This window comes from Gadus chalcogrammus, chromosome 11 (genome assembly GCF_026213295.1).
Source record: "Gadus chalcogrammus isolate NIFS_2021 chromosome 11, NIFS_Gcha_1.0, whole genome shotgun sequence".
NCBI lineage: Eukaryota > Metazoa > Chordata > Actinopteri > Gadiformes > Gadidae > Gadus > Gadus chalcogrammus.
Window position 1 is genome coordinate 9,327,708 of NC_079422.1, and position 13,184 is coordinate 9,340,891.

The window sequence follows — 13,184 nt, forward strand, 5'->3', positions numbered from 1 at the left end:
TATATATATATATATTGTTGATGGTAAAGATCTTTATTTATATATTTATGTTTGTAATATTTGTTTATTTAAATATTTATCTAAGCAATAATATATATTATTTATTTATTATGTTTTTTTAATCCATGTTTATTTGTTAAAACATGGTTTTGTGTCTATATCCGTGTTATTGCTCTTTACAGAAGTGAAAATGCATGGGAGAGTGGGTTTTCTATTACTCCGAAAACAATCCTGTTTGTGTGTTTATTTGTGTGTGTGTGTGTGTTTTTGTTGGTGTGTGTGTGTGTGTGTGCCTGTGCGCTTGCGTATGTGTGTGAATTAATGTCTGCGTATGTGTGCACTGATCGACACAAATACACTATCAGATTATTTTTGTTTATATTGATATATGTGTGTTTGTGTATGTTTGTGTTTATGTGTGTGTATCTTCTACATGCACGCTGTTGATTTATTCATGGTGTCATCATGCGTGCGCGGTCAGATGGCCTCTGCTCTATGTGGACGGGTACTGAGCTGTTTGTTTTGCGCGTTGCTTCTGCAAGGCACTCGCTGATGGACAGGTTGCTTTTAAGGTAGACACACACACAAACACAGAAAGACACGTACTGAGTGGATCTGAATGGGTGATGACACAAACAAATGAACCTACACACAACACATTCAGCACAATGCACACACATTCCACTACACACATTACGCACACATATCAACACAAACATGTACACCAACACAGGCACACACACGTATACTCACAAGCATACACACGCACCACACACTTACCCCAACACACTTATCCGAACAAACACCCTGCACACACAAACACTCATCACCTACTCAACAAAAACACACAAAATCATACCATGCGCTCCCTATTAGACTCAATTCCCTTTCTCGAGATCGCGAGCTAACCTGCGTCGGCCCTGGCTGTGACCCGGCTACCATGAGCTCATCTACAGATCTCTAGAGGATGGATGCAGATAGATATACAAACACAGATACGTATATGGAGGGGGGAGGGGCTTAAGTGTGGCGCAATTCAGAAAGGTAGGTCAAGTGAGAGGAAAGAAAAGGCACTCTGAAAATGTCTGTGAATAGTCTGTGAAAAGAAAAGAACAGACCACTCGCAGAGTGAGGGAGAAAGACAGCGAGAGGCGGAGGAGACAGGAGAGAGGGGGAGGGAGGAGGGGACAGGGAGAAAGAGACAGAGAAGGGGGGAGATGGGAGACAGTAAGGGAGGGAGAGAAAGGTAGAAAGGGAGCCAGACAGAGATAGAGACAGAGAGGCCGCGAGAGAGTTTCAAGAAGCACAGTTCGATCAGAAAGAGACAGAAAAAGCAAGAGAGTGAGAGAGAGCTTCTCCCCTATGTCTGATGAAGAGGAGACGAGGGGGTTTGGGGGGGGGGGGGGGGGGTTGTGTCGTGCATTTGGGCCATCTTAAGGCGGACTGAATGCGTGAGTGGCTGCTCTTAACGCACTCTTCACATGGATGGCTTACAGTCACATCACAGGAATAATTACACCCTGATCTGGAGTGGAGCTGAGGGGGGTGGGGGGGGGGGGGGCAGGAGAAGGAGAGAAGAGGAGGGCGGAGGGGGAGGAAGAGGATGGGATTCTGTAGAATGTAGAAGTCTCTTCTATGTTCGGTTGGGCTTAATGTGATCTCCGGTTGCTTGTCATTTAAGGATTCTCTCAGCGCTGGGTGTTTGGAACTGTATGTGTGTGTGTGTGTGTGGGTGTGCGCGTGTGTGTGTGTTTTTGTATGTGTGTGTGTGTGTCTCACTGTCGTAGCTGCATGTGTGTCTGTGTTGGTGTGAGAGTTTCCAGTATAAGAGTGTGTGTGTGTGTTTATGGTTGTGTCTGCATGTGAGTGTCTCCTGCGTGTGTGTGTGTGTGTGTGTCTATAGTTGTCTCTGACTGTGTCGTCGTGTAAGCGTGGGCTTATCTGTGTGTGTGTCCGTGTGTGCGTGCCTGTGTGAAGGTGTTTGTATGTGGGTGCTGGCATCTGTAGTGTATCTGAGTGTATATTTGTTCCCATGTTTGAGAGTAAATACGTGTGCACTACAAGTATGTGTCAGAGCAGACGCAATATCTAACAGAATTAAACAAGCAATAAGGTGTAGGATGGTGGTAGTGGAGGAGGAGGAGTTGGTGGTGATGGAGGAAGAGGAAGGAAGGAGGTGGTGGTGGTGGTGGTGAAGGAGGTGGGGATGGTGGTGGGTGGTGGCGGTGACGGAGGAGGAGGTTGTGGTTGTGGTGACGGAGGAGGCGCTTGTGGTGGTGTTGGTTGTGGTGGTGTTGGTTGTGGTGGTGGAGGTTGTGGTGGTGGAGGTTGTGGTTGTGGGGAGGAGGTGGTGTTGCTAGAGGAGGGGAAGCTGGTGTTGGGTGGCCCCAACTCCGGTGTGAGTCTTCCCAGAGCTTCTGGAAGGAGAGCGAAGCAGAGCCGTGGCGTTGCGGGCCGCTCTCCAGGCAGCCAGACTGCCGCTGTGAAGCGCACTTCTCTCACAGCGGAGGAAACCATGAGTGTGCACGCCACCCGGCCACTACGCGCTCCGGCGGTAATCACAACGGACTCGGGGAGCGGAATATTTTGTACGTTCCCTGGCTTTGGCCACCCCCCCCCCCCCCGCAACTGCCCCTCTCTTTCACCAGAAGTTGTGCGTTAGGGAAAGGATTAGCAAAGGAAGACATTTTCCAGAGACGGGACATTTACCGCCGAAATAAACAGGAAACAGTGACAAGAAAAGAGAGAAGAAAAAAACACGTGGGCTTTATTTCTGTGATTTTGGTTGGAATTATATGGAATGGAGAAGGGAGGGAAGGTGAGGGCTGGTGGGGACAGGACGGGTGAAACAACACAGGGACACACTGCTGGGAGACCCATCCACAACACCACTGCTGGAAGTTCAGTCTTTTTCCTTTCAAATGATTGAATCCCAATGAAATCACAGGAGCACGCAGGTGAACTAGAGCCCCCCCTACCCCCCACCCCACCTCACCGGCTCCCATCCCTCTCTCTTCCTCGGAGATGTTATGAATTAACAGCTGAAAATAGATCAAAACCAATAAGACCGTAATGGAATGCTCCTCCTGTTGTAGATAAAACACAGAAAGGACGCACACACACACACACACACACACACACACCAAACCACTCACAGTCCCCAGTGCACAGCCCTAACAACAAGCCATTATTATTTTAATAATTCATTAATTCATTTATCTGTTTGGCGTTTAATTCATTTATTTATTTCATTTTTTATGTTGGTGGTGGGCAGGGGGGGGGGTTCATGTGTGTGTATGTGTCCCTGCGGATGGGGGTGTCGCGGGGCTAGGGGTTGAGTATAGCAGCGGTGTTCCTGGTTAACCTCACTTTACAGGCCAGGAGCCCGGGAGCTTGGATCATTTTCACAGCTGTTTTTATTATTGCACCGAGGGCACGCTGGTTAAGTGTGTGTGCAAAGCGATGCCTGTGTGTGTGTGCGTGTGTGCCTGCATTGAGTTCCATTCAAAAAGCTTTGTGGCACGACTATTGTATTGAACAATATTACAGATGCATTATTTATCTTTATTTATTGTACTTGATGGAAGTATGTTTTCTTTCCCTACGAGAGTTTTGTACTTTGTTATTGCAAAATAATTAAAAAATAATGATAACAATTTTATTTATATTTTTTATAAATCATTTTTTTTTATACATTGGTAATGTAGTGAAGGCGGGGCCCTACTGTTGTTAAGTCGGCCGACCTTAACCATACAGTGCTGGGGGAAACTTTGATGTTTGTGTGTTGAGTAGGGGGGAGTGGGGAAACTCCAAGCATTGTGTCAAGCGTTGGTGACATTTTCTGCATGCGTTCAAAAAATACCCTTTTTAAATACTCCCTTCTCAGACAGATTAATTGGAAATGCTTTGTAAATCTATGCATGTCACACAATCAGCACACACCCTTTGAACAGCTTTTATTTTGACGTGTTTTATCTGGAGCCACGGGATTTCTCAACCCTTCTTCTCCTCCCGGTACTAGCGGAGGGTCAGCGAACACAATTAGCCAAAGCCCCCCCCCCCCCCCGCAAAACCCGTCCGCCTTAAGTGCATCTGGCTTGTCATCAGCATACCAAATAGCCTTCTTTTTTCCCTCCGTTGAACTCAAGTTTATCACATAATTGGATTTATATTTGCCCAGGGAGATGAGACGACCATCATTGTTTTTTTCTTCAAATGTCATTTCTCCTCAGTTTTCAATATGCCCCAGCCGGCGGCCCGGTCCAGCTGCTCAGGATCCCAGCCTTTCCGGACACATCTTATCTGAGGACTGGACTGGGGGGCTGGGGGGCAGGCGGGGGGGGGGGGGGGGGACGTGCAAGAGAGCTGGTGGTGCATAGAGAGCTGGGGAAAGTGATTAATAATTCACATTCCAAACATGGCTTTTACTCTCTCCCTCGCTCTCTGCCCGTCTCTCTCTCGTCCTCAAAGCAGCGCCGCAGAAGTAAAAGAAAAAAGGGGTCTCAGCCAAGAAATTGATATAGGCCTATATTTACATATTTTTTCTTGTCGAAAGGATAAAAGTAGGACATGAAAACGGCTAGAATATGCAGGGAGAGTTTGCTGTCTGTGTCGTTACATATGACTTATTGAGTAATGTTTGCGTAGGGAAGCATTAAGCGTTGCTTACAAAGAGCGATATGGAACGGCTGCCAGAGGTGTTCCAGAGATCATTTACAACTCTATTGCTCCCCCTGGGTCTTTGTTTTGAGAGGGAACTTTCAATTGAAAGATAATTACCAACATGATGACCAATAGTCACATGATTGCGCTGCAGCTGAATTAGATTTGGCCTACAGAATTAGGGGAATTCAGTTTTTTGTCTATGTAGACTTCTGGGACATTCCCAAACTGGCAGGATTTTGCGTTATAAACAAACAATAAGTGTAAGCAAATCTCCCCCTTCTTCCAATCCAGGTGACATAGGAAGTTCACACATTCAATCTCAATTCAGAGCAGTGTAAGCAGAAGTGGGGGGGGGTAGCAAGCAAGACTGTTAGAAGAAGTGTTTAGATCTCCCTGCGATAAGAAACCTCTTATGTCTGTTGCCCTTTGCTTTTATGTTACAACTTGGTCTACATTTGACGGTTTACTTACATCTGTCTTGCTGCCCATAGGGCAGGGAACGGCCTCCATAACGTTGATAAGGAAAACGTGTGCCAGAGACGCTGGTTTGAAAACCTTAGAACCCGAATGCCTCCAGGCCATACACGTCTCCCCTGCTGTTGGGAGTGCTCTTCTCAGCGGTTCTCTGCTGCGGACCAAACCGCATTTCATCAGCCAGAAGTCTGGCCCTCTTTAAAGCTCCAGTCCTTTGGTCGTTTTTCTGAATGTGATGTTGTACTGGAACAACGCACTCCACCTTGAAATTAATATCAGTACTTTCGTAGCCAAACAATTTGATCAAGATTAGAGATAGGTAGCACGTAAATATAACAGAATACACATTTTCTACGACATGAACTGACAAAATTTGTAAAAACATCTGTGATTATTGACATTGACAAGTGAATTTCAGAGAATATCCAAGCCAAATTTCCCGAGAGGCGATATTGATTTGTTTATTGCTGGGTATCTGCAGTCGCTTAAGAATCAATTATCCCAACTTGTCTGAAGTGTGCTCTGAGAAACGAAGAGCAAGAGCAAGCGGGAAGGACAACTCCCCCGAGGGCAGGCTTCAACCCCCCCCCCCCTGACCTATTGACCCTTCTGGTTTGGGTTAGAGAGAAAGGGAATATCTGTCTGGCTCGTGGGTTGCTGCCTAATGACTTCATGGATTCCAGTGCTCCGAGCTCAGCGTGTTTCTGCACGGAGTTCATTCGGGTGGTCTGTTATTGAGCAGGCTTGTGATCGTGGACGCCCATCTTATCGGCCCCTCTGAAAGTTATTGTAGCCACGATGGCCGCTACGACCTCGCTATTATATCTGGTCGGATGTTCGGCCTACCCTGAGGCCCTTCGGTCCCGAGCCAGGGGCCTATTATTAATGAAAGAAGGTTCAAATCCAGGGGGCCTTTTTGGACAGAATAGAACTAAAGCTAACACCCGATTTCTGAAAAGATCAGGTTAGGAGCCAGGGGCAAACTTTCGACTCATTATGTTTTGTGAGGGGCCCATTTTCGGGCGACGCTGCTGGAATGTTCCCCTGTGTTCGGACACGTCCGGGGGACATGTTCTCTGAGCGATCGCAGCCAGCACGAGATGAATCACCTTTATTTCGAAATCGTGACAGTTCAAAGGGCCCCTGCACGGAGCCCCAGGGCCCACTTTTAAAGTGGCTGTCGACATGGCGTGAGGTGAAGGCAGGGGTACAGGGCGGCCTGGTGTCATTGACGGAGGTCCAACAGTTATAACACAGAAAATACATCTGAAAATTACGAGCAGACATTCCTGGGGCAAAGAATCAAAAAACGCCCCCCCCCTCCCCCCCCGCGACCGCCGCCACGTCCCCCCCTCCATCAGACCACCGTTCAGCCCGCTTCCAGCCCGCTTGAAACCGCTCCGCATTACTGAGCACGGAACATCTCGCTCCACGCTATCCGTCACCCCTGACGCATGGCACCGGCACTAATCTCCCCGTCCACACCCCCTCCACTCCCCCTCCCCCCGTCCACCTCCTGGCCTGACGTCTTTAAAAAGAACTGGCCCGGGTCCTTCGGTTGGATGACACAGGGGGTGGATGCGGGGAAGTGGGAGGGGCTTGGCCCGGCCCCCGAGCTCCTGCGGCGTGGCGTCACGCGGCATGTTGAGCCCTTTGGCGTGTGACGCCTCGACACCTGGAGGACATGTTCTCCTCGGGGCCAATCGGGCGGCAGCGCCTCGCCGGGAGACGCCGCCGCCGCGGCGCTGCTCTTTCCAACAGATGGTCGCTCTGCGGCTGACAGAGAGAGAGAGGGGGGGGAGAGAGAGAGAGGGGGAGGGAGAGAGAGAGAGGGGGAGGGAGAGAGAGCTAGATGGATGGAGAAAGGGCAGGGGAAGAGGGGGGGGGGGGGGGGAGGGAGAGCACCGTCTCTCCTGGGGGGGGGGGGGGGGGGAGATGGATGGAGAGAGAGAGACATGGAGAGAGGGGGAGGGCTGGAAAGGGAGGGGAGGGGGGGATGGGAAAGGATGACAGAGAGAGAAAGATAGATGGATTGGGAGAGAGGGATGGTGAAAAATGAGGGAGAGTTGAGGCAGATGACGCAGAGTGATGGATGGAGAGAGGGGCAGGGGACGGGATGGAGAGCTAGAAAGACAGAGAACCGAGAGAGCTATTTGAGAGAGTGGGACGACAGAAGAATGGAGAGTTTTTGGGGGCCTCCTCTTGTTCTAATTTCTTTTACAACATTTAATGTTTTTCGTTATCTGGTCTTTACCGCTGCCAAGGGAAGGAAAAAAACATATTTATATGCCTCTCAACAACGATTTAATACCATATCTAGCCCAGCTTTAGGTTCCTGCTGGCCCCGAGTTGCTCGCTTGTTAAATATGCAGCGAGACAAAAAAAGAAAAATGTCCCTCTGGTTCTCATTACAGGTTTGCGAAACGACTTTTGTAATTCTTAATGTTTTCGAAGACCGCTTTAGTTCTCTGTCTCTATTTTAATTTAATCTCCCATGTTTAAAGCCAGCCGTGTGCTATTTCCAATTCCTGGGTTTATAAAGCATGTTTTTCTGGCGTGGCGTTCTCATACGACAATAAAAGTGAAGTATTTACTTTTGGTTTTAACTAGAGCAACGCATAGCGGAGCCCCCATTCTTGTCTCTGAATCATCCGAGGTGCAGCAGCACAAGCAGCAGGCATGTCCGCCGACGCTCTTAATGTGAAAGAGCGCTTGTTTGGATAAGACAAACAAAATATTAAAACGTCACTGGAACAAGGTGGCAATTTTCATCCCAGTTAAGTGTCTTCTCCGAGAAAAGTTTTCACCGCAATCCAAACAACTTTTATTTCCATTGCAAAACTACAAAACAGGAGGTTCTCAAAATGGTCAGGTCCAAGAGTTTTCACCAAAAGCCAGCAAAATTATGTATTTCTCTCTCGAGTGCCTGCTAGATGTTTAGTGTGAGTCCATTACTCCAGACCACCATCACAGCAGAGGTCATTAAAAGGTGCTGCAGACAACATTTAACAATTTCTGCATTGCATTTGGTGCTGTCTCGCACCAGTCAATCAGCTGTCGGTAACCGATAACACTCGCAGGTATTTCCGCATGGATTATTGCTGGAGCTGGAGAAATGTAAGTGGTGGAAGCTCTCAATGTTTCTTGAGGACTTCTGCCCAGATCTGTTTTAACTGGCTTAAGAAAGGACCCATTGTTAAAAGCTGTCTGGATGTTTCTCCAATATCCCGGTACAACTATCAAATATTGGTAAAAAAAAAAAGCAAGGAGATATAGTGCTAGAAATACATTATCAAATTATTCATGGGAGAGTATGCAAATTTCCCTTTATAACATTTACAGGCAATATTTATTTCTATACAGTTGATAAACTGTAATACAAATGCTAACTGTACTGTACAAATACTGTAATAAATGCGGTACATGGTCTACATACAATACTTTAATACATTCAACCTTTATAACGACTAAAGTACATACTGTAATACACACAGGACACTGTACTACAGGCACCATACGAGGATAACTTTTACCTCGGTAGTCTCCCCATCTATATTTAATTCAGTCTGCTGTAAGGCTCCACGCGCACTTCCTTGTCATGTCATTCCATATTGCCATTGTCAACCCTCTACTCTGGGCACCAATGTCTTCCCTTCCCCCGCTTTCCCTGAGCGTGCCTTCCCCTCTGTGTGCACATGTACGGGGTGGAGACATCTGTCTCTGGTTGGGACGGGGACAGTAGTACTAATCAACCACCACCACAGCATGACAAACAAGGGGCTGCAGTCCCTTTCCATTACATGGCCACAGATTGATCAAATATACAAATTTGCAACAAGCAGTCAAACAGCGTATGGGGATAGAAAACACGCCATATTTCCATTCTGCTGATGGGATTAGTCAGCTGTGGGATTTGTTTTCTCTTTTTTTGTGCCTTGTTTTGATTCGCACAAGTCGAGATTTAGTCATTAAATCGCATACGTACACAATATAGCAATCCAGACAAGTGAATTTATTTGTTATGACAAGAACGGGACGTTCAGTCCAGGAGACTTTTCCAGTTTTTGAAAACTCCATTACTCTAGACTAGAGAACGCCATATATATATATATATATATATATATATATATATATATATATAGTATTCCCACTGGCTGTCTGGAGGTTTTCTCTGAACATTCGTGCCTAGAAGCAACATATCTGGTAGTGGCTGTTTCAAGACCAGTATGTTATACAGTATGTGTTATTTATTAACATAACAAAGGCGGTGGATGATGAAAGGTACTGGGATCGATCCCCGATGTCCGCAGCCTTACCAGTAGACTTCCTTGAGCAAGGCGCCCATAACAGGCTCCAGCCCAAGGAAGCAAACCCCCTGAGCTTGCCTTTGCAAGACGCCTTCAGGTTGTTTTCCTTCTGGGGATGCAGGGCTGCCGGCTCCCATGGAAACGCCCCTTCAATCAGGTTCAATAAGCAGGGAACAGGTGTGTCGCATCAACGCTTAATCGACAGGTTGACTTGGGACCAGCCAATCAGAGGTTTCGTAACCAGTCTTCAAGTGGTGTTAGGGTTTGGTTCTCCTACCGCTGTAAGTCACTGTGAGCGTCCACTGAGTGACTCGATGGTCATCAAGCACAGATAAAGTAGAGAGATGTTCTTGAAGCTAACATGTGTGTATGTGTGTCTCTCTCTGTGCTTCAGGTAGCGCGTGTCAGAGCGGTCTCCTGCCAGCGCTGATGCGACCCTCCCACCCCATGATCCAGCCCTCGCTGGGGGGCCTCAAGCAGTTCCTCCCCTTTCCCATGAGCTCTGCCTCCGCCGCCGCCAGCCTCTTCCCTGGCTTCAGCACGGTGAGTCACACACACACAAACACACACATACTCCCGCGCCATAACTTGAGAGACCATTAGTCAGGACTGTCATCTGCGGGGCCCACCCTTTCCAGGGCTCGTACAGCTCTGACAAAAATCACCAATGATCAGCAACAGTCATATATTACAAAAGTCTGTTTAAATAAGCAGAATTCCAAAAAAATGTTTCATAGGAGTCAGGGTGGTCACCTTTGGGGACCACTCTCACGCTTTGTCACTTATTAGACCCATATTACACAATTCTCTTACAACGTCACTTTTGAGCCCCTGTGTTACACACCTCTCTAAATCTGTCACTTGTTGCGCCCATTTTACACACTTCTATGTGTCACTTATTGGACCCATATTGTTACACACCTCTCTAAATCCGTCACTTGTTGCGCCCATTTTACACACTTCTATGTGTCACTTATTGGACCCATATTGTTACACACCTCTCTAAATCTGTCACTTGTTGCGCCCATTTTACACACTTCTCTGTGTCACTTATTGGACCCATATTGTTACACACCTCTCTAAATCTGTCACTTGTTGCGCCCATTTTACACACTTCTATGTGTCACTTATTGGACCCATATTGTTACACACCTCTCTAAATCTGTCACTTGTTGCGCCCATTTTACACACTTCTATGTGTCACTTATTGGACCCGTATTATCACACTCTCTGAATCTGTCACTTGTTGCGCCCATTTTACACACTTCTGTGTGTCACTTATTGGACCCATATTATTAGCCACTTCTCACTTGTGGACACTATGTTATCAATGTCTCTAATTAATAATCATTAGATTTTTGGGCTATTGCAGCATAATATTTTAGAATTAAGTTTTCAGATAGTAGTGTAGGCTAATGCTCATTGAGGGTGGAAAAGGTGGCAAAAGTTAAATCACAACCTACTATTCATTTATGTGCACAATTTTGGAATGAAAATGATCAAAAAATGGTTACCTAAAAGGTGGTTAGTTTGTCTTTCTGTATTTGTGTGTGTCTGGCTTGGAAATGTAATCTCAATTTGGCAACCCTGACTACGGCACGTGCACATTGAGAACACATGCCGTGTTTACACTTCACAACAACAACAAACCAAGCTAACATAGCTGCATACTATGGCTGAAGTTAAAAATGATGTGAACAAACCACAAACTCTACCAGCCTCGGATTTAATAGCTCAATGTGGATCATTCTCACTCACATGGAGGTGGTTTGGCTTTGAAAACACTGATGTTGCTCAAAAGACGCCAATCTGCAAACTATGTCAGAAAGCGGTTGCCGTCAAAGACAGCTCGTCAACGAACTTGTTTCACCATCTGCAAATTAACCACAGCACAGAATATGAAGAATATGAAAAGCTTCGGCAGTCAGCGGTCGACCACGACCGGCCTGCAAGGTACCGACAAGAAAACACAGCGTCATTCGGCAAGGGAGTGCCTTACAACAAGAAGGGCAACAGATGGCAAGGAATAACAAAATCTGTCACCACTCTTTGTGCAGTATTTGACGCATAAAGGTTGGATTTGGAGACTTAGTTTTGTTCTTGCTTATGCTGCACAATTCACCTTCCAGCACAGCAGTCAAATGTGTATCCACATTCTAATGTTCATGCCTTGTAGTTCAAATATGATGAGTATTGTTTACATTAGGGGGAAGTGTCAGTTTAAATGCTCTCATGATAGTTTGTTAGTGCAATATTTTATAGTGTAAATCCTATAAGCCACTTTGAAATGGTTTACGTATACTTGCACTGAATGATCTCAATACTTGCACTGGTGATTTCAGTGTTTTTGTATTGTACTTACTTGAATGACTCAGTTTTAAGTTAATAAATAAGACTTGTTTTTCTTGAACAAGCTGTTTTTGTCAATATTAGCATTAACATTTAATATACTATTAACAAGAGCGAGCTAGAGCAATAGGCCTTTGATGCTTTTACAAACACATTTTTGAGGGATGCAAAATATCGTCAATTATCGTTATCGGCAAAATCCCAAAAAATATTGGGATATTGATTTTTGTCAATATCGCATACCCCTATCTGACACCCCATGCCGATGTGTGCCTTACACAGCACAGCGAAACGGGAGCACACAGGTGGCACACAGCGTGCACGGGAGAAGAGAGCCTCAGACTACAAACAAAATGATAATTTCTGCATATTAATATTCATAGAAAATAGACAAAGCACTAAATCTTGTGAAAATCCAACACATTCTCACTCCGAGCGCGTCGATTTCTGACGAACGGTCAGTGACTTTTGCTTCAGTTTCTGACGCAAAAGGGTACCCTTGCGCTGCTTTTTTAGACGCATGGGGTTTTCAACTAGTTACAATGTAACCCTTTGACGGGGGACCCGATGGCTGCACATAGAGACGCTATGAGCATTCATATCCCATTGGCTAACGGAGGACCTTGCGCTTCTTTTTTCGACGCAGGGGGTTTTCCACTCATTGCAATGTAATCCCTCCACGGCAATATATGAAGCTATGAGCATTCATTCCATTGGCTAACGGAAGAGCCGATGGCTGCACATAGAGACGCTATGAGCATTCATCCAATTGGCTAACGGAGGACCTTGTGCTTCTTTTTTCGACGCAGGGGTTTTTCCACTCATTACAATGTAATCCCTCCACGGCAATATATGAAGCTATAAGCATTCATCCCATTGGCTAACGGAAGAGCCGATGGCTGCACAATAACGGCGATTTTACAGTGACATCTGTGACATTCCTCAACACAACTACACCAACGTGTCCTTGTTAACAACCCAGTCGCCAAGAAAAAACGTTCTTGGCGACGCGGAGGCGACGCGACGCGTCGGACGGTTCACGCCTCCACGTCGTCCATTAATTCCTGATAATGGACACCTCGTCGGGCATTATCCCTTACTTAATCTACTACTGAGTGTGTAGGGAGGTATTCTATTTTTTTCAACGGGGCTGAATCCAGTCACTTGACCGTCATGGTTGCTATGGTGGTTGCTATCGACCGCCCCCTCTACTCGTGGCTCTAAAAACCACGCGGCAAAGGAGCTGCCGTCAATTGGGTTGTTTTTGTCGTAAACTAGGGTCCGATGGTTGAAAAATAGACAGATATTCCAAGGTATCCTTAAAAGGCAGCTTGGATGTGTTTATTTTCTGCAGTTTAGACTTCTTCTATAACTAATTTTGAAAGCAAA

The 13,184-nt window shown here is 46.3% G+C and overlaps 1 protein-coding gene across 1 annotated transcript in view; it reads left to right on the plus strand.

Annotated features, from left to right (window-relative positions):
- Positions 1-13,184, plus strand: part of znf385d (zinc finger protein 385D) — a 73,980-nt gene that overhangs the window by 631 nt on the left and 60,165 nt on the right. Inside the window, exon 2 of the mRNA XM_056601983.1 lies at positions 9,841-9,989. Within this exon, the coding sequence (XP_056457958.1) occupies positions 9,841-9,989 (149 nt within the window). The remainder of the gene's footprint in view (positions 1-9,840; positions 9,990-13,184) is intronic.